Raw genomic sequence first — 27217 nt, forward strand, 5'->3', positions numbered from 1 at the left:
TGTTCAGACCCTTTCATCTGTACTTTGTTGAAGCCCTTTTGGCAGCGATTACAGCATTGAGGCTTCTTGGGTATGACGCAACAAGCTTGGCACACCTGTATTTGAAGTTTCTCCCATTCTTCTATGCAGATCCTCTCAAGCTCAGTCAGGTTGGATGAGGAGTGTTGCTGAACAGCTATTTTCAGGTCTCTCCAGAGATGTTTGATTAGGTTCAAATCCAGGCTCTGGCGGGCACCTCAAGGACATTCAGAGACTTGTCCTGAAGCCAATCCCGCTATGTCTTGGCTGTGTGCTTAGGGTCGTTGTCCTGTTGGAAGGTAAACCTTTGCCCCAGTTTGAGGTCCTGAGCTCTCTGGAGAAGGTTTTCATCAAGGATCTCTCTGTACTTTTCTCTGTTCATCTTTGCCTTCATCCTGACTAGTCTCCCAGTCCCTGCCGATTTAAAAAAAAATATCCTAACAGCATAATACTGCCACCACCATGCTTCACGGTAGGGATGGTGCCAGGTTTCCTCCAGACTTGACACTTGGCACTCAGGCGAAAGAGTCCAATCTTGGTTTCATCAGACCAGATAATCTTGTTTCTCATGGTCTGAGTCTTTAGGTGCCTTTTGGCAAACTACAAGCAGTCTGACATGTGCCTTTTACTAAGGAGTGGCTTCCGTCTGGCCACTCTACCATAAAGGCCTGATTGGTGGAGTGCTGCAGAGATGGTTGTCCTTCTGGAATGTTCTCCCATCTCCATAGAGGAACTCTGGAGCTCTGTAAGAGTGACCACTGGGTTCGTGGTCACCCCACTGACCAATGCCCTTCTCCCCAGATTGCTCAGTTTGGCCGGGCCCAGCTCTAGAAAGAGCATTGCTGGTTCCAAACTTCTTCCATGTTAGAATAATGGAGGCCACTGTGTTCTTGGTGACCTTCAATGCTGCAGAAATGTTTTGGTACCCTTCCCCAGATCTGTACCTTGATTCAGTCCTGTCTCAGAGTTCTACGGACAATTGTTTCAACCTCATGGCTTGATTTTTGCTCTGACATGCACGGTCAACTGTGGGACCTTATATAGGCAGGTGTGTGCCTTTCCGTATCATGTCCAATTCATTGAATTTACCACCGCTGGACTCCAAGTTGTAGAAACATCTGAAGAATCAATGGAAACAGGATGCACCTGAGCTAAATTTCGAGCCTCAAAGCAAAGGGTCTGAATACTAATGTCAATAGGGTATTTCAGTTTTTAATTCGTAATAAATTTGCAAACATTTTTCAACTTGTTATCACTTCGTCGTTATGGGTGTAGATTGCGATTTTTTTAAATTTATTTTATTTTTTATTTTTTTACATTTTAGAATAAAGCTGTGAAAAAATCAAGGGGTCTGAATACTTCCCAAATGCACTGTATATCACGGTGGCAAGGCACATGAACTAACAGGTTATAGAGCAAACAATGCAATTATCACAACACAGGTTGTAATATGATTTTTGGGGGGAGGCTTGCCCATGGATGTTTCCCATGCACCACTGGAAACAACTTAATATGTTGCAAATAGTAATTTATTTATTTCAGTTAGCTCAATCACAGACAAGAACAATAGCCTTAACAACAGAAGCAGTAGCTAAGTGAACCTAAGTCAGGTTAGGTAATGAAGATAATGTAAAATATATTAAAAGCTTTAGGCTACAGGTCTTGCAGGGAAACAGCTATTTATAAAGAATAATTTATTGGAATTTACCAGTATTATTTACCATTAAGTACCAATATTATGCATATAAGTAACCCAAAGAGCCTAAAAATCGTCATATATTGTAAATGCACTGTGCACAGTTAATGAAGCCACATGAAACTTATGAATATCAGAAAACTAATGGTGGTAATGAGATAAAGGCAAAAGTAAGCCTGGTCAATGCGTCTGGCCACTTTTTCCCAGTACCCCGTCTTCTCCTTGCCACATCTCACATTAACAGAGAACCATTCCTGCCGTACGTTCTGCACCTCCTTCAGGATCAGCTGCAGCAGGTAGCGGTTGTTCAGCCAGTTTCCATCGAGGTCCTTCTTGTTAAAGGTGTCCACCTTCTCCAGGCTGCTCTCAGCATCTCTCTCAGGCTCTAAGAAGAAAATTGGAAGGTTTTCTTGCAGTTTCTGAACTCTAATCAATTGTGTTGGGGGTATTATATTCTACATCTATGGCCTCAGAAATGTCCTGGATCATTATCAATCTCTTATGAAAATGACAAAAGAACAGATTTCACCTCTTCGGCATTCAGACTCTTCTTGAGTCTCTTCGCAGGTCTTAGCAGAGGTCTGGATGTCCTGATCAACCCTGCTGTCCATATCAATCAGGAAGCTCATTAGCATGGTCTCCAGGAGGCTGAGGCCCGTAAGGGCAAAGATTACGATGCAGTAAATAGCTGGAGAAAGGGAGATGTCAATGATATACAGTTGAATTCAGAAGTTTACATACACATAGGTTGGAGTAATTAAAACTAGTTTTTCAACCACTCCACATATTTCTGGTTAACAAACTATAGTTTTGGCAACTTGGTTAGGACATCTACTTTGTCCTTGACACAAGTCATTTTCCAACAATTGTTTACAGACAGATTATTTCACTTATAATTCACTGTATCACAATTCCAGTGGGTCAGAAGTTTACAGACACTAAGTTGACTGTGCTTTTAAATAGCTTGGAAAATAACTGAAAATGATGCCATGGCTTTAGAAGCTTCTGATAGGCTAATTGACATAATTTGAGTCAATTGGAGGTGTACCTGTGGATGTATTTCAAGGCCTACCTTCAAACTCAGTGCCTCTTTGTTTGACATCATGGGAAATTCAAAAGAAATCAGCCAAGACCAAAAGAAATCAGCCTTCCTTGGGAGCAATTTCCAAACGCCTGAAAGTACCACGTTCATCTGTACAAACAATAGTACGCAAGTATTAACACCATGGGACCATGCAGCCATCATACCGCTCAGGAAGGAGACTCGTTCTGTCTCCTAGAGATTAACGTACTTTGGTGCGAAAAGTAAAAATCAATCCCAGAACAACAGCAAAGGACCTTGTGAAGATGTTGAAGGAAACAGGTACTAAAGTACCTATATCCACAGCAAAATTAGTCCTATATCGACATAACCTGAAAGGGCGCTCAGCAAGGAAGAAGCCATTGCTCCAAAACCGCCATAACAAAGCCAGATTACGGTTTGCAACTGCACATGGGGACAAAGATCGTACTTTTCGGAGAAATGTCCTCTGGTCTGATGAAACAAAAATAGAACTGTTTGGCCGTAATGACCATCGTTATGTTTGGAGGGAAAAGGGGGATGCTTGCAAGCCAAAGAACGTCATCCCAACCATGAGCACAGGGTTGGCAGCATCATGTTGTGGGGGTGCTTTACTGCAGAGGGACTGGTGCACTTCACAAATAGATGGCATCATGATGATAGAAAATTAGGTGGATATATTGACGCAACATCTCAAGACATCAGTCAGGAAGTTGAAGCTTGGTCGCAAATGGGTCTTCCAAATGGACAATGACCCCAAGAATACTTTCAAAGTTGTGGGAAAATGGCTTAAGGACAACAAAGTCAAGGTATTGGAGTGGCCATCAGAAAGCCCTGACCTCAATCCCATAGACAATTTGTGGGCAGAACTGAAAAAGCGTGTGCGAGCAAGGAGGCCTACAATCCTGACTCAGTTACACCAGCTCTGTCAGGAGGAATGGGCCAAAATTCACCCAACTTATTGTGGCAAGCTTGTGGAAGGCTACCCGAAAAGTTTGACCCAAGTTAAACATTTTAAAGGCAATGCTACCAAATACTAATTGAGTGTATGTAAACTTCTGACCCATGGGCAATGTGATGAAAGAAATAAAAGCTGAAATAAATCATTCTCTCTACTATTATTCTGACATTTCACATTCTTAAAATAAGTTGGTGATCCTAATTGACCTAAAACAGGGGAATTTTTACTAGGATTAAATGTCAGGAATTGTGAAAAACTGAGTTTAAATGTATTTGGCTAAGGTGTATGTAAACCTCCGACCTTAACTGTAAAATGAAAACACTTTTATGGGGAAATTATGGGGAAATATTCAGAATAAAGATGATAATAAGACTGTGCAAATGACATGAGGCTAAATACAATTTGGAGGGGTGTTCTTGTATTTACCATGCTGTAAACCTATAATGTGGTAACCTCTCACCTATCACTGGCAGGTTATTTGCTGTGGAGGGCAGGATGTCATTGAGAATCAACAATAGGACAGAAATGGACAAGAGTATGGTCACTTTGAAGCCTAGCTTTTCCCCTTTGGCCTCACTGACGAAAAAGGAGGCCAAATCCAACACAAGAAAAAAGGCAATTGGTACCACAAGGTTGATTATATATAATAGTGGCCTCCTTCTTAAGGTGATCTGTATGGAAGGGGAAAAGGATCATATAAATTAGAATGCACAATAGACAAAAAATACTTATTGAAATACTCATTATAATTATGAAAGGGACAAGTGTGATCCCTTCAGTTTGTATTAGTCTCTTGCAAATTATGAAATAGTCCTAACATAAAAACAGTAATTCTATTTAAAGATCATGCTGTCGTTTGCCTCAATTAATACCTTGTATATTAGCTGATGCCATTTTTCATCACCACCATAATTTAGTTCTTCCTCAGTCATAGCAATGCCCAGGAAGTCCCATTCATCCAGTGTAGTCATGCTCTCCCTAGTTATGTGGTTCACTGCAGTGTCGCTGGCGAATGCCCGCAATTTTATTTCTGATGCTGAACAGATAAAATATTTTGTTGATGTTACATGTTTTTATAGTACAGCCCTCTGAAAAGGAGCTGAGAAAAAGGAGTTGATGAAAGAGGCTAAGGTACAAAGACACGTGTGTGAGGGGGGGGTTACCTCTGTGTATCATGGACTTAAAGGTGATGCTGCAGCTCTGGGTGTCAAGGGGGAACCTATAAAGATCCATCTTGCAGGAAGTGGTTAGCCGGCGCTGGTCAATCACTTGAGCTAACCAATTATGATGCACCTGGACATATGGGCTCAATATGGTACTACTTGTATCAGAGATGCTGAAAGTGCAGACAAAGATATATCAGTATTTGGCCACTGTAAGAATGTACTTTCTTTTGTTATTTTACTAGGCAAGTCAGTTAAGAACAAATTCTTATTTTCAAGGAACAGTGGGTTAACTGCCTGTTCAGGGGCAGAACAACAGATTTGCACCTTGTCAGCTCGGGGATTTGAACTTACAACCTTCCATTTACTAGTCCAACGCTCTAACCACTAGGCTACCCTGCCGCTTCCTTTACCAAGGAAGACAATGATATGTTACTTCTGAATAACATTAAAGCTTGTTTTTTTTATTTTATATATTTCACCTTTATTTAACCAGGTAGGCCAGTTGAGAACAAGTTCTCATTTACAACTGTGACCTTGCCAAGATAAAGCAAGACAGTGCAACACAAACAACAACACACATGGAATAAACAAACTTAGTCAATAACATAATAGAAAAGTATATATACAGTGTGTGCAAATGCGGTAAGATAAGGGAGGTAAGGCAATAAATAGGCCATAGTGGTGAAATAATTACAATTTAGCAATTAAACACTGTAGTGATAGACGTGCAGAAGATGAATGTGCAAGTAGAGATACTGGGGTGCAAAGGAGAAGAAAAAAAATACAAGTATGGGGATGAGGTAGTTGGATGGGCTATTTATAGATGGGCTATGTACAGGTGCAGTGATCTGTGAGCTGCTCTGACAGCTGGTGCTTAAAGTTAGAGAGGGAGATATAAGTCTCCAGCTTCAGTGATTTTTGCAATTTGTTCATGTCATTGGCAGCAGAGAACTGGAAGGAAAGGCAGCCAAAAGAGGAATTGGCATTGGGGGTGACCAGTGAAATATACCTGCTGGAGTGCGTGCTATGGGTGGGAGATGCTATGATAACGTGGGGCTTTACCTAGCAAAGACTTATAGATGACCTTGAGCCAGTGGGTTTGGCGATGAATATGAAGCAAGAGCCAGCCAACGAGAGCATACAGGTAGCAATGGTGGGTAGAATATGGGGCTGTGGTGACAAAACAGATGGCACTGTGATAGCAAATTGGATGCAGTCTGAGTAGAGTGTTGGAGGCTATTTTGTAAATGACATCGCCGAAGACAAGGATCAGTAGGATAGTCAGATTTACGAGGGTATGTTTGGCAGCATAAGTGAAGGATGCTTTGTTGCGAGAAATAGGAAGCAGATTCTAGATTTAATTTTGGATTGAAGATGCTTAATGTGAGTCTGTAAGGAGAGTTTACAGTCTAACCAGACACCTAGGTATTTGTAGTTGTCCACATATTCTAGGTTAGAACCGTCCAGAGTAGTGATGCTGGATGGGCAGGCAGGTGCAGGCAGCGATTGGTTGAAGAGCATGCATTTAGTTTTACTTGTATTTAAGAGCAGTTGGAGGCCATGGAAGGAGAGTTGTATGGCATTGAAGCTCGTATGGAGATTAGTTAAAACAGTGTCCAAAGAAGGGCCAGAAGTATACAGAATGGGGTCTTCTGCGTAGAGGTGGATCAGAGAATCCTCAGTAGCAAGAGCGACATAATCGGCCCGAGAAATGAACCCTGTGGCACCCCCATAGAGACTGCCAGAGGTCCGGACAACAGGCCCTCCGATTTGACACACTGAACTCTGTCTGAGAAGTAGTAGGTGAACCAGGTGAGGCAGTCATTTGAGAAACCAAGACTGTTGAGTCTGCCGATAAGAATGTGGTGATTGACAGAGTCGAAAGCCTTTGCTAGGTCGATGAATACAGCTGCACAGTATTGCCTCTTATCGATGGTGGTTATGATATCGTTTAGGACCTTGAGCATGTCTGAGGTGCACCCATGACCAGCTCAGAAACTAATATATACAGGCAGATTGCATAGTAGAGAAGGTACGGCGGGATTCAAAATGGTCGGTGATCTGTTTGTTAACTTGGCCTTTGAAGACCTTAGAAAGGCAGGGTAGGATAGATATAGGTCTGTAACAGTTTGGGTCTAGAGTGTCTCCCCCTTTGAAGAGGGGGATGACCGCGGCAGATTTTCAATCTTTGGGGATCTCAGACGATACGAAAGAGATTGAACAGGCTAGTAATAGGGGTTGCAACAATTGCGGCGATTAATTTTAGAAAGAGAGGGTCCAGATTGTCTAGCCCGGCTGATTTGTAGAGGTCCAGATTTTGCAGCTCTTTCAGAACATCGACTATCTGGGTTTGGGTGAAGGAGAAATGGGGAGGCTTGGGCAAGTTGCTTTGGGAGGTGCATGGATGTTGACCAAGGTAGGGGTAGTCAGGTGGAAAGCATGGCCAGCCATAGAAAAATGCTCAATTATCAATTATCATGGATTTATCGGTGGTGACAGTGTTTCCTAGCCTCAGTGCAGTGGGCAGCTGGGAGGAAGTGCTCTTATTCTCCATGGACTTTACAGTGTCCCAGAATGTTTTGGAGTTTGTGCTACAGGATGCAAATTTCTGTTTGAAAAAGCTAGCCTTTGCTTTCCTAACTGCCTGTGTATATTGGTTCCTAATTTCCCTGAAAAGTTGCATATCGCGGGGGCTATTTGATGCTAATGCAGTACGCCACAGGATGTTTTTGTGCTGGTCAAGGGCAGTCAGGTCTGGAGTGAACCAAGGGAAATATCTGTTCCTGGTTCTACATTTTTTGAACGGGGCATGCTTATTTAAGATTATGAGGAAAGCACTTTTAAAGAATAACCAGGCATCCTCTACTGACGAAATTAGGTCAATATTCTTCCAGGATACCCGGACCAGGTCGATTAGAAAGGCCTGCTTGTTGAAGTGTTTTAGGGAGCGTTTGACAGTGATGAGGGGTGGTCGTTTGACCGCAGAGGTGTTTTTGGAGGGCAGGTTGGTTAGGATGATATCTATGAGAGTGCTCGTGTTTACGAATTTGGGGTTGTATCTGGTAGGTTCATTGATCATTTGTGTGAGATTGAGGGCATCTATCTTAGATTGTAGGACGGCTGGGGTGTTAAGTATGTCCCAGTTTCGGTCACCTAACAGCACGAGCTCTGAAGATAGATGGGGGGGGCAATCAATTCACATATGGTGTCCAGGGTACAGCTAAGGGCAGATGGTGGCCTATAGCAAGCGGCAGCAGTGAGAGACTTGTTTCTGGAAAGGTGTATTTTTAAAAGTCGAAGCTCAAATTGTTTGGGCACAGACCTGGATAGTACGGCAGTAGATTGCAGCTCCGCCACCTTGGACTGTTCTATCTTGTCTGAAAATGTTGTAGTTAGGGATGGAAATTCCAGGGTTTTTGGTGGCCTTCCTAAGCCAGGATGCAGACACGGCTAGGACATCCGGGTTGGCAGAGTGTACTAAAGCAGTGAATGAAACTTAGGGAGGAGGCTTTAATGTTAACATGCATGAAACCCAGGCTTTTACGGTTACAGAAGTCAACAAATGAGAGCGCCTGGGGAATGGGAGTGGAGCTAGGCACTGCAGGGCCTGGATTAACCTCTACATCCCCAGAGGAGGAATAGGATAAGGATACGGCTAAAGGCTATCAGAACTGGTCGTCTAGTGCGTTCGGAACAGAGAGTAAAAGTAGCAGGTTTCTGGGCACGGAAGAATAGAATCAAGGCATAATGTACAGACAAGGGTACGGTAGGATGTGAATACAGTGAAGGTAAACCTAGGCATTGAGTGACGATGAGAGAGGTATTGTCTCTAAAGACACCATTTAAACCAGGTGAGGTCACTGCATGTGTGGGAGGTGGAACAAAAGGGCTAGCTAAGGCATATTGAGCTGGAGGCTCTACAGTAAAATAAGACAATAATCACTAACCAAAACAGCGATGGACAAGGCATATTGACATTAGGGAGACACGGCGATTCAGACAGCTAGCCGGGGCTAGCAGAAGGGCCTTAGACAGACGTCGTGACGGAAGAGCCAGTTGTAGCCCCCTCAGGCGGTTACGTCGGTTACGGTCGTGATGGATCGGCAGGGCTCCGTGTAGTAAAAGGGTCGAGGCCAATTGGCAAAATAGGTATTGTAGCCCAAGACAATTGGCTGATGGACTTCTTCAGCTAACAGTCTGATATGCTCTGAACAGCTAGCGGGCCGCGGCTAGCAGATGGGCATTCAGGGGACGTTGCGACTGAGGAGCTTGTTGAAGACCCCCACGAGTAGAACAGTCGTGAGGGATCGGCGGGGTTCTGTATTGACAGTAAAAGGGGTCCAGGCCAATTGTCAAAATAGGTATTGTAGCCCAAGGAGTGGCTGATGGACCTCTTCAGCTACTATGAAGGACCCAAAATGAAAAGATTTACAAAGTTACAACATTATATAAAACATCTAATGGGGAAATTGGCAAAGGAAGTCAAGTTCAGAAGTATAGTTCAGTGGGACAGTGCAAAGGCAAAAAAAATTGTTCATCTTATCCCAGACTGAGATCCGGTTTCAAAGGACACCAAACAGACTTTTCATAAAAGCAGCTTTGTATTTTTCCCCTGAAACAACGCATTAAACACACAGAGACATAGGGTTCTCGTATTCAGCTCCAATGCCCATTGTTTGTTCCCTACAAAGGCTATCTGAAAGATACCTTTTTATCAGTATATCGTCATGGTTTCTATGGTTGACAATCAACTACAAATAATCCAATCAATGTGTATTTGTCCCGTACACAGATTAGCGGTCGTGTAACATCTACTCCCGCTCCGGCGCTCGAGGTTGCCAGTTTACTAACCACCGGTCCTGGCAACCCATCATTATGCACACCTGACAACCATTATTATGCACACCTGCGCCCCATCATTAGGCACACCTGGACTTCATCACTACCCTGATTACTTCCCCCATATCTGTCAATTTGTAGTTTCTCACCAGGCAGTATTGTTTCTGTTTTCATGTCAGACGCTTCGCTTGTTTTGTATCGCGCCATGTTCGTTTATAGCAAACTCACCAACTGCACCTGCGTCTCCAGAACAGGACGTTAAAGCAGGTGCAGCAAAATGCTTGCGTTTCTAGCTCCAGCAATGCAGTAAATATCTAGCAGGACAAAACGAATTCACAAAAAGAAACAAGAAATTAAGATACCAGATCAAGCAATATCGAAACGGACAATGTCAGAGTCCGGAATATAAATACCTAGTGTGTAGACAGTATGAACAATATATGTAGAAAAAATTGATGTACAGCAGTAGTTAAATGGATGAGCTATGTTGACAATACAGTACTTATAAAGTGAGTTAACTTAATTTCTCAGATAAAATTAACAGAATAATGTTGCAGGAATGTTAATCTGATCTGCTTCTAACCACAAACCATTTTTGACCAATACACATTATGAAACATAATTTATGTGACCAGTGTTCAATGGCTATGTACTTAGGGAAGCAGTCTCTAAGGTGCATGGTAGAGTACCCTGTGGTAGCCGGCTAGGTGCAGAACAAGGTACTGGGCGGAGGCCATCTAGTGATAACTGTTTAGCAGTCTGATGGCCTGGAGAAAGAAGCTGTTTTTAGTCTCTCGGTCCCAGCTTTGATGCACCTGTACTTTCTCCGCCTGCTAGATAGTAGCGGGTGACAAGGTTGTGGCTCAGGTGGCTGAGGTCCTTGATTATCCTCTTGATCTTCCTATGACAGTGCTCTCAATGGTGCGTCTGTAGAAGTTCTTTAGGGTCTTAGGGGACAAGCCAAATTTCTTCAGCTTCTTCACCACAGTGTCGGTGTGGAGGGACCATTTCAGGTCCTCAGTGATATCCACGCTGATGTGGATGGGTGCAATCTCTCTCAGCCATCTCCACGATCAGCTCCTTCGTTTTGTTGAGGGAGAGGTTAATTTTCCTTGCACCGCTCCGCCAGGGCTCTCACCTCCTCCCTGTATGCTGTCTCGTTGTTGTTGGACGACAGCAATGAAAGATACAGCAACGACAGGTGTTTTATTGGCATGTTACGTAGTATATACTGTGTGGTATGAGCACTTTTAGTGTTATTTTTTAAGTACATTTTTTTACCCCCCTTTCTCCCCAATTTCGTGGTATCCAATTGTTAGTAGTTACTATCTTGTCTCATTGCTACAACTCCCGTACGGGCTCGGGAGAGACAAAGGTTCGTCCTCCGAAAGCCATTCGTCCTCCGAAAGCCATTCATCCTCCGAAACACAACCCAACCAAGCCGCACTGCTTCTTAACACAGCGCGCATCCAACCCGGAAGGATATCCCTACAGGCCAAACCCTCCCTTACCCGGACGACGCTAGGCCAATTGTGCGTCATGCCATGGACCTCCCAGTCGCGGCCGGCTGGGAGGCCCAGAGTCTCTGGTGGCACAGCTAGCACTGCGATGCAGTGCCCTAGACCACTGCGCTACCCAGGAGGCCCACTTTTAGTGTTATTTGACCCCTTATCAAACATACAAATTGTGGAAACTCTTTGATAAAAAGGTATTTCATTGTGATGGACTGTACATAAAGGCTGACGATGTAGAAGTAGAGAAGGATCACTTTTGTTATCATGTTATAGTATAATTACAAAGCTATTCAAATGCATTTCATTTTAAGGAAACAGAAGGGGGGAAAAACTATCCATAGTGAAAATGTGTTGACTGCTGAAATATTGCTGAGACATATGAATGGTACTCACTCTTCTTGGATACCTATATCTGGTATCCAGACCCGTTCTCTCGGAACAGTCATTTTTGAAATTCCACAAAATTCCTTTGGTTCCCAAGCTATGAAGTAATTCAACCAGGCCTGTACATAATACAGGGGTTAAGAAGTAAATGTACATGAAAATCAATTATTATTACAACAGACCGTAAGGGAAATAAATAGAAGTGAATAAATATCAACAGCATCTGTACTTACCGTTGAGATTAAGACATAGCTGGTGAAAGTTGAGGACTTCTCATTCTGCAGACAATCATAAATGAATAAATTCAAATTGATGTACAGGTAACTGCCAAAATAAAGGAAACACCAACATAAAGTGTCTTATTAGGGTGCCAGAACAGTTTAAATGCATCTTGGAATAGATTCTATAAGTGTCTGGAACTCTATTGGAGGGATGCAACACCATTCTTCCACAATAAATATAATTTGGTGTATTGTTGACGGTGGTGTAAAATGCTGTCTCAGGCGCTGCTTCAGAATCTCACAGAAGTGTTCAATTGGGTTGAGATCTGGTGACTGAGATGGCTTGGCATGGCATATGGTTTACATAGTTTTCATGCTCATCAAACCATTCAGTGACCACTAATGTCCATTGTAATTGCACACTTCCTAACAAACTGCTGACATTATTGAAATAACCACATTAAGCTATAAACACTACAGTACCATATACTGCATGCCTTTTTGTTTTTCATCCAAAACATTTTTTAGCTCTTGTTTTTTGAAGTTTGGGGCTTACAAATGATAATCCAATCATAATCTTTTGTACCCCCAGCCTAAAATGTAATTTGTTGACTCAGGGCAACATTGCAGTATTGAAGGGTAGGAAAATACGTTTTTTTTTGCTATTTATTTGTAATATTTGTTCAAAGCAAGTATTGACTTAACTTCAGATTGGCCTACAAACAACACCCCACAATGTCAAAGTGGAATTATACAAATGAAAAGCTAAAATGTCTTGAGTCATTAAGTATTAAACCCCTTTGTTATGGCAAGCCCAAATAAGTTCAGGAATAAAAATGTGCTCAACCAGTCACATAATAAGCATGAACTCACTCTGTGTGCAAAACTAGTGTTTAACATGATTTTAGAATGACTAACTCACCTCTGAACCCCACATATATAATTATCTGTCTAGCAGTGAATTTCAAACACAGATTCAACCACAAAGACCAGGGAGGTTTTCAAACGCCTCCCAAAGAAGGGCACCTATTGGTAGATTGGTAAAAAAAAATCAAAAGCAGAGATTGAATATCCTATGAGCATGGTGAGGTTAATAATTCAAGTTTGGATGGTGTATCAATACACCCAGTCACGACAACGATACAGGCGTCCTTCCTAACTCAGTTGCCGAAGAGCAAGGAAACCACTCTGGGATTTGACCATGAGGTCAATAATGACTTTAAAACAGTTACAAAGATTAATGGCTATGATAGGAGAAAACTGAGGATGGATCAACAACATTGTAGTTACTCCACAATACTAACCTAATTAACAGAGTGAAAAAAGGAAGCCTGTACAGAATACAAATATTCCTAAACATGCATCCTGTTTGTAACAAAGCACTAAAATAAAACTACAAACCATGTGGCCAAGCAATTCACTTTTTGTCCTGAATACAAAGCGTTATGTTTGGGGCAAATCCAATACATTACTGAGTACCACTCACCATATTTTCAAGCATAGCGGTGGCTGCATCATGTTATGGGTAAGCTTGTAATCGTTAAAGACTGGGAAGTTTTTCAGGATAATAAAAAAATGGAATGGAGCTAAGCACAAGCGAAATCCTGGAGGAAATTCTGGTTCAGTCTGCTTTCCACCAGACACTGGGAGATTAATTCACCTTTCAGCAGGACAATAACCTAAAACACAAGGCAAAATCTACACTGGAGTTGCTTACCAAGAAGACACTGAATGTTCCTAAGTGGCTGAGTTACAGTTTTGACTGAAATCCACTTGAAGATCTATGGCAACACCTGAAAATTGTTGTCTAGCAATAGTCAACAACTAATTTGACAGAGCTTGAAAGATTTTTAAAATTATAAATGGGCTAATGTTGCACAATCCAGGTGTGGAAACCTCTTAGACTTACCAAGAAAGACTCACAGCTGTAATCGCTGCCAATGGTGATTCTAAACATGTATTGACTCAGGGGGCTGCATATGTATCTAACCAAGATATATTAGTGTTTTCTTTCTCATAAAGTTTTTACAAATGTTAGAATTGTTCTTCCACTGACAGTATTTTGTGTAGATTGTTGACAAAAAAATGACAATTAAATCCCTTTTAATCCTACTTTGTAACACAAAAACATGTAGAAAAGTCAAGGGGTGCGAATACTTTCTGAAGGCACTGTATAGATTACGTAGTCATAAAAAAAATATTGAAATACTTCTATCCTTATACACACAGCATGTGTCTCCTGTAAGACAACTTGTATGGATTATCCTCCAAGTGTTGCATCAAACAGGTCTCGTTCCAGGCCAACTATATTGCATCAACCAACGGTTGTATGCCATGTTATAAACTGCACAGTTGGGTATCAGATTGATATCATTACTTATATTGATATATTATATTATCAATATTATTATTATACTTTATATTAATTGTTGATATATTATAATATTGATATCAACATATCATATATTTTTATACTGTTTACTCACTGTATATATATATATATAAGTTTCAGGGCAGAGCTCACCCAACAAAATGTTGGCAGATGGTTTAAAGACAAACACTTACCAAATCCATAATACCAAACAGAATCATGTCTACCATAACTAGTGTAGAATTGGTCCAGTGCACCACAGGCCGCAGACCTGTTGTACTTTCATTTATCTGTGACAGACCCAAGTGATCCTGAAGACGATGATAGGAACAGTCCTCCATAGTGGAGACACCACCTGCTTAGGAGAGTAGACCCTACCTTAGATTACAGAAGACATGGATCACAACTGATACAAATAGTGGCACAGTGGATGGGTTGTCCATACGTGGTAGAATATGGTACTCATAAGCATGTTCCATTTTCAATATTGTGTCAAAAAATGTATTATTTTCTTAGAAGCCAAAGACAAACAAGGAGAAAGAGGAGCTGAGAGAAATCAAAAATGAGAACTCACCCATTAGAGCGAGTGAACACAGAAGCCACAGAGTGCTCATTGCTGTATGTTTAGGCTCACAGGTCCAGCCGAATGGTGTCCAAGTGGGAGAGGGCTGTGTTTTATATGTGTGTGAGAATATTATGTGAGTGTGGCCCAATCACATGGCTAGTTGACTTTATTCAGGGCCATTGTCAGAGGTACAGAGTGTTCAAGCCAAAACCTTCTGGGTCATTCCACAAATTCATTGCCATTTGAGAAGTGTAACTTAGTCAAATGATTTTGTTGATTTCACCTCATTTTAACAATCTGTCATAAAGAGCACATGTTCAACTTCATAAAATGTGTTTTCTCATCTAAAGAAGTTAAATAAATTACTAGAGTAAGTGCTTATTAAGGGCTAAATAAAGTAACAAAGTGGACTGTAACAGGGTTTAATATGTATTTTTAAATCAGCCATAAATACCCTTGTGACGGGAATGGAAGCTTGTTGGGTGAAACAGGGAGTAGCAATTTATTTCAAGCTTCATAAAAATGAAATTGTAAAAAATTGTTTAGCCTGTCTATGGGTAACAGGGTTGACGTGTTATGTTCGACCCGCTCAGTTTTCCAACACAAAACACCAGAAAACGGCAAAAACATAAAAAAAGAGTAGAACCAGCTAACCTGCTTTTACTCTATGATTTGACTATTAGATGTTCATGTGTTTCTTTTGAAAAATATTTAAAAAGGAATAGTTTCACCATATTAAAAATGAGAGTTCAGTTCACATAACCGGGTTGACCTGTTATGTGAAATAAATCAGATGAAATTAATCATCAGAAATGACTTCGTCAAAGCAACAAAATAACTAAGGCTTTACAATGATGGTGGAAACATGGAGATATTTTGGGATTAAGTGGGCTAAAATCTTCCTAGAAGTAGCACAGGGTTGATGGTCAATTTTGGCACTTTAGCATGCCTTTCTTCATATTAATTGAATTCTCCATGTGGTCTATATTAAGGGCACTTCATTTAATAGAACATGCTGTTAAAATGCAATATTGGTGCACAATTTCTACATAAAATATCAAAAGGCACTTTTCATGGAATGTCCCTTCTATTATGCACTGCACTGAGGATAGGAAACTCTGTCACCACCGATAAATCCACTATAACTGAGAATTTCAATAAGCATTTTTCTACGGCTGGCCATGCTTTCCACCTGGCTACCCCTACCCCGGTCAACAGCACTGTACCCCTAAAAGCAACTCGCCCAAGCCTTCCCCATTTCTCCTTCTCCCAAATCCAGTCAGCTGATGTTCTGAAAGAGCTGCAAAATTGGGACCCCTACAAATCAGCCGGGCTAGACAATCTCCCTTTCTTTCTAAAATTATCTGCCAAAATTTTTGCAACCCCTATTACTAGCCTGTTCAACCTCTCTTTCGTGTCGTTTGAGATTCCCAAAGATTGGAAAGCAGCTGCGGTCATCCCCCTCTTCAAAGGGGGGGACACTCTTGACCCAAACTGCTACAGACCTATATCTATCCTACCCTGCCTTTCTAAGGTCTTCGAAAGCCAAGTTAACAAACAGATTACCGACCATTTCGAATCCCACCGCACCTTCTCCGCTATGCAATCTGGTTTCAGAGCTGGTCATAGGTTCACCTCAGCCACGCTCAAGGTCCTAAACGATATCTTAACCGCCATCGATAAGAAACAATACTGTGCAGCCGTATTCATTGACCTGGCCAAGGCTTTCAATCAACACATCCTCATCGGCAGACTCAACAGCCTTGGTTTCTCAAATGATTGCTTCACCTAGTTCACCAACTACTTCTCTGATAGAGTTCAGTGTGTCAAATCGGAGGGCCTGTTGTCCGGGACTCTAGAAGTCTCTATGGGGGTGCCATAGGGTTCAATTATTGGGCCGACTCTCTTCTCTGTATACATCAATGATGTCACTCTTGCTGCTGGTGAGTCTCTGATCCACCTCTACGCAGATGACACCATTATGTATACTTCTGGCCCTTCTTTAGACACTGTGTTAACAACCCTCCAGACAAGCTTCAATGCCATACAACTCTCATTCCGTGGCCTCCAACTGCTCTTAAATACAAGTAAAACTAAATAAATGCATGCTCTTCAACCGATCGCTGCCTGCACCTGCCCGCCCGTCCAGCATCACTACTCTGGACGGTTCTGACTTAGAAAATGTGGACAACTACAAATACCTGGGTGTCTGGTTAGACTGTAAACTCTCCTTCCAGACTCACATTAAACATCTCCAATCCAAAATTAAATCTAGAATCGGCTCCCTATTTCGCAACAAAGCATCCTTCACTCATGCTGCCAAACATACCCTTGTAAAACTGACCATCCTACCGATCCTCAACTTCGGCGATGTCATTTACAAAATAGCCCTACTCAATAAATTGGATGCAGTCTATCACAGTGCCATCTGTTTTGTCACCAAAGCCCCATATACTACCCACCACTGCGACCTGTACGCTCTCATTAGCTGGCCCTCGCTTCATACTCGTGGCCAAACCCACTGGCTCCAGGTCATCTACAAGACCCTGCTAGGTAAAGTCCCCCCTTATCTCAGTTTGCTGGTCACCATAACAGCACCCACACACTCCAGCAGGTATATCTCTCTGGTCACCCCCAAAACCAATTCTTCCTTTGGCCGCCTCTCCTTCCAGTTCTCTGCTGCCAATGACTGGAACGAACTACAAAAATCTCAGAAACTGGAAACACTTATCTCCCTCACTAGCTTTAAGCACCAGCTGTCAGAGCAGCTCACTTCCCCTACTGAATTCATTTATTTTGCTCCTTTGCACCCCATTATTTCTATTTCTACTTTGCACATTCTTCCACTGCAAATCTAACATTCCAGTGTTTTACTTGCTATATTGTATTTACTTTGCCACCATGGCCTTTTTTTTGCCTTTACCTCCCTTATCTCACCTCATTTGCTCACATTGTATATAGACTTATTTTTCTACTGTATTTTCGTTTTACTCCATGTGTAACTGTGTTGTTGTATGTGTCAAACTGCTTTGCTTTATCTTGGCCAGGTCGCAATTGTAAATGAGAACTTGCTCTCAACTTCCCTACCTGGTTAAATAAAGGTGAAATAATGATGGATCAAATCTCCTCCTAACCTATTGACTTAGAGACAATGTTATCCTGAAGGGTGGAAATCCAGTGTATTTATTGTACTGCACATCACAGAAGGACTGGTGGACAGGGTTTGCTGGTAAGCTAGAGCTGAGAGGAGCAGGATGTGGTCAGTAACCTCATCTCAATGTTTTAACACCACTGAGTTTGTGGACTGATATAAGACAGAAGAGTATGTGCTTTACTTCTTCAGATTAGGCCACCCAAAGGAAATGGAAAGAAAATGTTATTACACAGGCTTACTAGTCCCATAGATTTCAGACAGAATGTCATAAAAGTAGAATAAAGGTTGTTTTCTTTATGTAATGGGCAGAAGTGTATGGTAGGCACTACTTGGGTTTAGGGGGATTGGTTTTGTTAGGAAGGACAATGAGAACAATGCACCAATAACTCAACCACAAAGACATAATGTGAAGATAAACTCTACAGATAAAGGCCATCATTTACAAGCAATTTGAAACAGAAAAACAAGAGAACAGGAGTCAGGTAACTTAAACATGTGAGGTTACAACAACAAAAGGCCAGTCAGTAAAGCTGATTGGATTTAAAATATGGGCAGATAGACAAAAATAAAGGGCTGAGATATACACATGATCTACACATACCGCATCTATACTAAGTGCATACATAGTGAAGCCACTCATGATACAGTATATGAATACCAGAAAACTGATGGTGGTGATGAGATAAAGGCAGAAGAAAACCGAGCCAATTCGGTTCAAAATCTTCAGAGGTTTTACAAAATCATGCTTGGTATAAGACATGGTGACATTGTTTGGAGAGGTGACAATGTAGGTTGCCTTCAGATGCAGATGATCATATGCCACTAAAAGAAGTCTGCAACACAGGAGGAAGGCATACTACAGCATCAAACAGTGTGAGGACTGCAGTCCATCAATTCACTAAGAGAATTATGTTTTGTTCATTTCTTTGGCATTAGTTCCAGTTGCAGAGTTTCAGATCCACCGCAGGCAGCCCTGGCATGGTGCAGTAGTTAAACCAGGGCTGTGTGACTGTTTACTGCGGTCAGGCCCTCAGAAGGACGTGTCTGTGGGTATCTGGAAGTCCTTGAAGGAGTAGAAGGAGATGTCCCCGTGGTCCACCACTGCATAGGTGACCGGGACATCCCCACTCTGGAAAGCCAGCAATTTCAGTGTCCACAAGTCAGGCACTGGACCATCGAAACTGGGAGAAGACAGCAGACAATATTCAGCATGCAGTAGCATTTGATAATAGTGCATTTAGGATTTCGATGGCAGGTGGTTTGTGACATCTCTTTTGAAAATGGTATTATTTTTTAATGTATTATTTTTACTGATTATAAAGTATGCAAAAACCCCCTGCCAGTTTTGGGATGTTTACCTGCACACACACATGCGAGAATAGGGTTTTCCAGGAGCGCTCTTTTTGAATTCAGCGACCGTGTCGGGTTGGTAAATGTTGAAACAGATTCTCCACTCCTCTGAACCTTTCAAACTGAGAAGACAAAGCCCAAAGTCAAACAAGGCAGGCAGCATAGAAATAGACGTAATTTATAAAATGCACCTCTACATCATATTGTATATATCATCCTAGGACATAATGTGAATCATATTTAACAAACCCACAGTATAGGGTTTCTCTCGTCTTATTATTTATAAATTATTCCACTCCATATACAAAACAAACAAAAATTTACAGATGCACACAAACAGTGACTACATCTCATCTGCCCAGACCCGCATGCTCACACCCCCATCCTTAGTGCCTGTATTATTGTTTGCCATAATGCCTGTATTATTGATTGCCACTTGGCCTGAAATTGTATCAATTTGTTTTTCTCTGTTGCCCATTCTATTTAAATATTTACATAATAAATCCTTAGATTTTTCCATTGTGTTAATTATGGCGGATGGATTGATTTCCCCGTTGTTTTTCAGGATGAGAATTGTCCAACCCATTGGATATCTTACTACACCCCCATATGCAATGGTCTTGAAATATGAAGACAGACAGATTAAAAGTACATTTATATTGTAATACTTCTGACAGTCAACTTTCTAGCTCTGCCCACAACTTTACAGCATTCCCAGAAAGCATGGATTATTGAGTGATTATTAGTTTTACACTTAAGACATGACTGCCAGTGAGCTGTAGAATTAGTGAATTTTGTCTCCTGTATAATAAATCCTATACATTAGTTTATACTGGATTAAGCATACATTTTCGTTAACTGTAATTTAATAGATGTTATTATGAATGAGCAGGGAGATACAATTACCACTAACCGGGATGGAACACTCAGCTAGCATTTCCTACTAAATTCACTTCAGGGTTCGTGATAAGATAGAGGAGGAATACCTGGATGCTCCCTCCAGCAGCCGTGTGGATTTGATCACACTGATTTTATCCAGCAGCTCACCTGCATCCAAGAAGGAATAAACGTCAAAACCATTTAGACATTTAACCATTCAAGATGCTGCTTATGAAAAATGTAATTCAACTTCGATAAACCACATGGGATAATTGGTTCATGTAACGATGAATCAGAGAGTAAACAGATAATGGAACTTATAGGAACTTGTCATTGACAGCAATGAAGTCCAGATTAGTTTTACCAGTTGAAGTGACCTGTGCAGGGTCATGTAGGGGTGTGACCGGCCCCTCCCACAGGTGTGTTGGCCTATCTCTGCGGCTCCGTTGACTCCTTCTCCCCTGTAGCTCCTGGTACTCCGCCCAGTTCCTGCAACGTCGTACCCCTCTGTCCTGGTTGATGTCTCTCCGGTACCGGTCCCTGTCCCGCTCCCTCTCACACTCACGCCGGGACATCCTCACCTCCCGCAGGTTGAGCCTCTGCAGCCAGGGGGCCACATCGCAGGCCCCCACTGACCCCACAGCGCCGGGCAGCAGGCAGGGGTCTGGGGAGGTCAGGCTGCTGGGGAGCCAGCTTCTGGAGCCCAGGTCTGGGAAGGGGATGGAGCTGAAGTCCCAGCGAGGGGAGCTCTGGGGCTGACCTGGCAGCTCAGAGTCAGGGTCTGGGGAGCCTTCCTTTGACCACCAGCTCCTGCCCTGGCCACCCTCGGTTGAAGTGGTGGGGTCAACGTGTGATGCTGTTTGGATTTTGTCAATGTCTGGGGCTGAAAGATCTGGAAGAGAGTCAGGATTCTTGTCCTCTTCCTCTCTGTTGCAGTCTTTCTCCTCCTCCATTCTCTTAGAAGTGGGGCCCTCCTGTGTTCCTGTGTGCCTGGAGCGCATTAGAAGAGGCAGAAAGGCAGGGTTTCCCATTGGACAGTAATCGCTTTGAGGCGTGTGGGTTGACTGAGTGATTAAACCATGTCTAAATATAAACTGGGTATGTCTGTGTCTGCTCACTCACCTGGAGGTGGGGCTGTGGCTGCGTTTCCTCTTCGGAAGTCTTCCTGATCTGTCTCGGGACTGGGGCAGGTTCAACTGTCTCTCATACTGCGATGGTACAGAACTACAGGGAACAACACAATCCTCAGATCATAAATACAGTCGCTTGCATGCAACTAAGGAAAAGGAAAGGAATGGCCTTAGAATCTAGACGAGTTCATGTCCATGAGGGAGACAATTACCTGGGATCAAATCTGTTCACCACATAGCCAAGTCGCTTCAAATGGCCAAAAACCTTTAGAGGAAATAAAATCATCCCGTTATGTCAAATTATAAGTTTAGACTTGCTGGAATTGTATTATATTGTCTTTTCTCATACCTGGTAATGCTGTACACTCATTGTCTTCGAGTATAGAAATCTCTCATAGCCCTCTTGGATGGACAGTGGCAGGTCTTGGTAGAACACTTGCAGGTTTCCCTATTCATTTTGAGGATCACAAGAGGTAACAATTCTAAGATAAAAATGACAAACTATGTTTGTCTTATTTGGATCCACATGTATCAAACTAATGGAAATATATTTATTAGGTGAACAATAATCCGACCAGGGATAATTATAACCTGAATGGTGTGAGCTGGTAACAATTCCCCGATTAACATGTTTATTGGCAATGCTGAGCCCATGCACTTACACACTCCATTAGATAGAGAGCCTCTTCTGGATGTAGACATTGCTTACCATGGGCAGAAAACCCCATAGTCTGCCAAAACTTTCCCTACAGCAGAACAGAGAATGAATGTAATGTCAGTTTTCATGTGAAATCATTAGACATTAGCCTATACCAAATATTAATGAGAGGTGAGCTCTTGGTGAGTTTGAATAGACATCAGCAGAGGCAGAGAGCTTGTCATGACAAAGTCATTCGCTCTCTCTGATGGACCATTACTCACTGCTGGTGACTGCAGCTCCACTACCATGTCACTGGGAATCCACACTGCCTTCACCAGGTTCCCCCTGGGCACAAAAACATACAAGGAGTCAGTCACGCCACCAGCTGTAAAGCACAGTAATACCAATGACTTGACATGTTTGTTTAGCTGCAAATACATATGGACTAGGTATAATCATCTAACCACACCAACAGTCTAAAGTTGATGACACATACAGTATCTAATTCTACTAGTAGCCGTCACTCTAGTCGTCCTTGGTTCCACCATCCATTACTCACAACCTCTCCACTCGCTCCTCAGATACTAGATTCCAGTGCTCGTCCAAACTCTGCTGAAGCCTATCCTTTTGCTGATCCGACCCAGTGGGAATGAAATCCTTCTGCCCGCGCACCGGGATCTTGTGGCTGCGCGTGCGGGCTTCGAACAGCTCAGATGGGCTGTCATTGAACCAGAAGCAAAACAAGTTACAAGGACTGACTCTGTCTACAATTGGTGTCAGCACTGGCTACACGTCTTTCGCACTATATATGGTAAGAAATCACCCCCCAAAAAAGCCGGTCTTCCATTTAATTAGCTCGGCTAGAAAAACATTAAAATATTTGACCGCGCTGATAAAGACAGGACAACCACATTCAGATTGCCTAGCTAGCGTTCTCCGTAGTAGTTAGCGTCTATGAATGGGTTAGCTAGCTAGCTGCTAACACGTTTATAACAGCTCGAATTTCACAACAAAACTGTACTAAATTAGCTAACTTATTCGACAAAAACTATTATGTAAGAAACGATTCACCCGGTGCCTATTCAAAGTCACGGCGTTTAAACTGCACACTTACTTTAGTAATTCATTGCCGAATTCTACTTTAGCTGATGTTTTGTTTTGGTCAGCCATGTTTGATAGGTAGACGGCTGTCAAATCGTCCTAGGGTTTCCAATAGACAGCCGCAAAGACAAAATTGTCTGTATCGTAAAAAAAAAGATTTAAACTAACATTTTTTTTGGTCTTAATATAATGTTAGCGTTAGGCATGGGGTTAGGTTCAAAATCTGATTATAACAAGATAAATTGTAGAAATAGACGGGGGTTAGCCATAATTGTGACTTTGTGGCTGTGTTAACTAGTGACGACCGGGTCCTAGTGCACGCCATTGTACATTTTTGAAATAAGTTCTCATACAGTTCACAAGAGGGCAGCAAAGCACAACATTTTACATTTTTATTTCACAATACACTCGTATATTACTGATGCTAATGAAGTCTGGGAAATAAGGATTTTTATCTGCTGTGATGAGGCCACAGGGAAAACAGCCTCTGCAATTCTCTAAATAGACAAGTGTTAAACACAATCTTATTGCGCCATAGTACCACTGGTATGTCATTCATATGTGATAACCTTATTTTTTATTAATATTGATAAATGCCTTCTCTGCATTTTTATCATATCATATTTAGATTTTCTCACTTTGTAATATAAATAGTTTACCAATGTTGTGAATGAAAGGGCTCTTGGAAGGGTGCATGTATTATATGTGCAACCTCCTTACGACTTGCCCTTTGACAGGCCTGGCCACGAGTCATCACACCTGACGTGAGAGGTGAGAGAGATGCATTTAGATGCATGGACAATGAGAGAATGCCCCGCTGAGCAAACGTCCATACTACCAGGAAGTAAGAGACCATGCTCCCCTCCCTCACCCCACAAGCAGGCCCCCTCCCCTTCCCTGAAAGTCAACAATAAACCACGTTTCCAGTAAGCCGGATAGCTCCCCAAGTCTAGCCCATCTCCATGGTGACCACTACCAGAGCTGACAATGCTGTGTCTTTTAGCCTAACTAGACCACCCATGCGGAAAGACTTTGATATAACAATATGTATCAGATTATTAAAGCTCCGTAATGCTGCTATCACATCTGTAGTCTGGAGTAAAATAAAAAATCCTCAACAATGAGCTGCATGTATAGATATTTGTGGACATAAGCACAGTATTTCAAACATGTAATAAAACGTTTCAGTCAACCGTGGCATAGCATGTTTTACACCTTGACGTATTCCTGTGCGAGACATGAGGTCAACATTCCCGTCTCTGGTGTGAGTGACACAGTACCTTTGTGTGTGAGTCTCCACATGTTATTCATGGGTCCTTAACTCCTGGGTCTGGGGTTGCGCTGTGGCCTTTCAGTTGGCCTGACTCTTTAATCTGCTGTTTAACACACTGAATTGGGCCTTTGCATTCTCAATCGGCCAGAGCAGGGTATTCCTGCTTTGTGTGGTTTGCTGACTTGCAAAACACGCCCTAAGGACCCCAGTAACTGTAACACTGAGGGGCTGACTGCCAGAGGTCACACTAAAAGGTCATCCTTATTGCTTGCAAAGTTATAGTGCTCAATGTTGAGAAGTAGAAGTTTAGATTGAAGATTACAATTCTTTAGGATCAGAATCACTTCTTTTCACCAAGTCCATTTAAACATACCCGGAATTTGACTTAGTGATGTGGTGCTGCCAGCAATAGACAAATGTAATGACAAAATACAGACAGAGGAATTTACACAAAGTCAACATCCATCCAGTATTTACTATGGTATGGTACATTGGGCCTTTTACATTTCATTTACTTGAGTTACCAGTCAAATATAATTGTGGAGATTTAACGAGTAGAATGTAGGAAATAATCCAGCCCCCTGCAATGAAATACTAAACCAAATGTACCAACCTCACTACCGTCCAATAAAACATACGTTCACATTCAAACTAAAGAAAAGTTCAGGATGTCTGTTTATAGGCTACACATATCCAGGAATCAGTATTGTTTGCAAACAGATCTTGAGGGCAGTAGTAAAACTGACTGCCTAGTTCTAAACCATTAGCAAACAAAGGCACACCACAGAGAGGGTCTAACACCTCACATCCTCAACATTACGCTCAGTCTCATCCAAGTGCTGTGGGTCCTCTGGCACGAATCTGTTAAATCTGTTGTCATTTGTCTTCAGTCTCAGTGCACTTGCATTGGCACCCTCTCAATGTGACAAGGGGATGACCCATGGCCCTTCCTCCCTGCTCTAGTCCCAAGCCACTTTCACAAGTTATAACATGGTGACTATAGGTATGTAGAGACAAAACAGGTTGTAATTCTCCCTCACACCTCTCACAACAGTCTACAGGGTACCTTGCAACAAGAGAACAGTACCTGTGTGGCCTTATAAATTAAGTTGTGTCAGGTGATAACATATGAAACATGAATTCAATTATTAGATGCTTTTAACCTGAGTAACAGAAAATAGTACAAATGGAACTTACTAAAACTATGTAAGAGTAACATGCTGTGTAATATGTTGTATTCTGTAACATATAAAAGGACACAGTGTTCTAGGACCTACTCCCCCAGTGGAACTCCATTGTTCTAGAATGTTCTGGATGAATCCATATGTGGGGAGTTTACAAGATGGGGGCACCCTTCCTACTCCTCCATCCCTGTCTTGTCCTGTGTTCCAGCTCTAGCTCTCACTTGTTTGCATTCCTCTCAGTTAATAAGTGTTTGTCTGATCCCTGACAGGAGGCTAAAGATCACCCACGCAAACACCCTGGCCCCTCCCATGGCCAAACTGTAAAGACAGCAGCAAGAGGTGGCTGGTCAGATCCGATCTACCACAGCCAGTCAGGTGTAGCAACGGCATTCTGACACACACACGCAAACACACACAGTTTGAATGCTTGATCAACTCCTTTACACAGCTGATACATCAAGCCAGCTACCGTTTGTCAACTGACTAATGACCTTAAAGCCAGCAGTTAAAAGTAAACGTAGGCCTATGTTATGCTTCATTTTGTATCCTCTGACCTGTTTTGAACAGTACACACACATCCTATAATTCTGCAGAAAAAAGAATGTGAAAACCTGACAAGCTCTGACCGGTAAGGTAATAAAGCATTCCCATCGTCACACACAAATCAACCTAGTCCCAATAACACCACCACACTACAAATGAGTGATGGCAGAGATGAGGAGAGAGAGAGAGGCAGAGATGAATGGCCGACACTGAAACACGCAAGGACAGCAGTGGATGCATAAATTCTGGCCTAATGACAGTCACCAAAATGTCATTACACTTTGTGGTGTTTTGTGGAACAGATGTCTCTTTCCATTCACAACTGTTTGGAGGCTGGAAATATGTTGCGAGTGGATGAACGTGCGCGGGTAGCCTAGTAAAGGAGCCCTTTGATGTATTTTGGTAAGAAATTACATCTACCTTCACCCCTAGACAGAGAGAGGAGAATGGAGAGAGAGGAAAACGGAGAGGTAGAAAGTGAGAGACAGATGGAAGGGGGAGAGAGAGAGAGAGAGAGAGACAGATGAAACGGGAAAGGGAGACCCAGACATTCACACTGGGGGCTGTAATGTGGTGTGGGAAATGACCTGGGAGGTCTCTGTTTCACTCCATCCCACGTCTCCTCCGATCAAATCATTTAGTGGATGCACCCGATGCAAACCGCTGTGCTCTTTGCTGGGGGTGAGAGGCAACACCAATGAATGGAGGGACAGAGTCGTGGAGGGGTGCTGAGAGAAAGCTCTGGCTGAGCCAAGCAGTGAGGGGGTCCTACGCTTCGACCAGGCCTGGGGGGCTTTTATGGCTTTTGTCGCCACGGCAGCTCACCTATTGAGTAGAGCCCCTAAGATATGTAAAACAGCAACGTTTCAAAGCCTCATCTCCACTGTGAAAAACAAAGAAATAAAGAAATCAAATTAAAGTCTGGAAAGGAGTGAGTAAGAGCAGAATAAGAGAAAAAGAAAGTATCCTCTGTAGTAAAAAGCAAAGGGGGGCAGTAGCCAAGCTGTTCGCTGGAATCCGATGAGTGTAGAGAAATAAATAACTAAAAGAATCAATAAAAAAGGGAGTGAGGTGGAAAGAGCTTACTATGCTCTTGTTTGCCCAGAGTGTTATTTTCTTTTCTCATTGAGTCAGGCCAAGTCCTGCAAGCGGCTTGGTGCCTCTCCCA

General features: G+C 42.3%; 2 protein-coding genes and 1 long non-coding RNA gene across 4 annotated transcripts; 1 reads left to right on the forward strand and 2 right to left on the reverse strand.

Annotated features, from left to right (window-relative positions):
- Positions 1–1569: 1569 nt before the first annotated feature.
- On the reverse strand, positions 1570–11716 carry LOC135554953 (5-hydroxytryptamine receptor 3A-like). The gene is made up of 6 exons (XM_064987337.1): positions 11648–11716; positions 4899–5071; positions 4608–4771; positions 4196–4406; positions 2244–2402; positions 1570–2099 (listed from the first exon to the last, which is right to left on the reverse strand). The coding sequence occupies exons 1-6, from the start codon at positions 11698–11700 to the stop codon at positions 1819–1821; spliced, it is 1041 nt and encodes a 346-aa protein (XP_064843409.1). The 5' UTR covers positions 11701–11716; the 3' UTR covers positions 1570–1818.
- Positions 11717–17962: 6246 nt separating this feature from the next.
- Positions 17963–23294, reverse strand: tsen54 (TSEN54 tRNA splicing endonuclease subunit). 2 transcript variants are annotated; one of them, XM_064987777.1, is made up of 11 exons: positions 23063–23294; positions 22508–22666; positions 22230–22293; positions 21971–22054; positions 21658–21756; positions 21521–21573; positions 21301–21402; positions 20543–21168; positions 20286–20346; positions 19308–19421; positions 17963–19130 (listed from the first exon to the last, which is right to left on the reverse strand). In XM_064987777.1, the coding sequence occupies exons 1-11, from the start codon at positions 23116–23118 to the stop codon at positions 18980–18982; spliced, it is 1569 nt and encodes a 522-aa protein (XP_064843849.1). In that variant the 5' UTR covers positions 23119–23294; the 3' UTR covers positions 17963–18979. The 2 variants fall into 2 exon arrangements, with proteins under 2 accessions (XP_064843849.1, XP_064843850.1); XM_064987778.1 differs by lacking the exons at positions 22508–22666; positions 23063–23294 and adding an exon at positions 22445–22494.
- Positions 22636–26468, forward strand: LOC135555396 (uncharacterized). The gene is made up of 3 exons (XR_010457863.1): positions 22636–22759; positions 23787–23893; positions 25776–26468. It is a non-coding gene; the product is annotated as an uncharacterized LOC135555396 (long non-coding RNA).
- The last annotated feature ends 749 nt before the right edge of the window (positions 26469–27217 follow it).

The sequence above is a fragment of the Oncorhynchus masou genome, chromosome 15 (genome assembly GCF_036934945.1).
Source record: "Oncorhynchus masou masou isolate Uvic2021 chromosome 15, UVic_Omas_1.1, whole genome shotgun sequence".
Taxonomy (NCBI): domain Eukaryota; kingdom Metazoa; phylum Chordata; class Actinopteri; order Salmoniformes; family Salmonidae; genus Oncorhynchus; species Oncorhynchus masou.

Bases quoted from the DNA above. Each gene is read 5' to 3' on its own strand.
- LOC135554953 (XM_064987337.1), bottom strand. From the start codon at position 11,700: ATGACTGTTCCGAGAGAACGGGTCTGGATACCAGATATAGGTATCCAA. The intron at 5,072-11,647 runs GTGAGTACCATT...CTGCACTTTCAG, and splicing joins GATATAGGTATCCAAGAAGA to CATCTCTGATACAAGTAGTA. The intron at 4,772-4,898 runs GTAACCCCCCCC...TTATCTGTTCAG, and splicing joins TAAGTCCATGATACACAGAG to CATCAGAAATAAAATTGCGG.
- tsen54 (XM_064987777.1), bottom strand. From the start codon at position 23,118: ATGGCTGACCAAAACAAAACATCAGCTAAAGTAGAATTCGGCAATGAA. The intron at 22,294-22,507 runs GTGAGTAATGGA...TTTTGTGCCCAG, and splicing joins GAGGAGCGAGTGGAGAGGTT to GGGGAACCTGGTGAAGGCAG. The intron at 21,169-21,300 runs GTGAGTGAGCAG...AATGCGCTCCAG, and splicing joins AGCCACAGCCCCACCTCCAG to GCACACAGGAACACAGGAGG.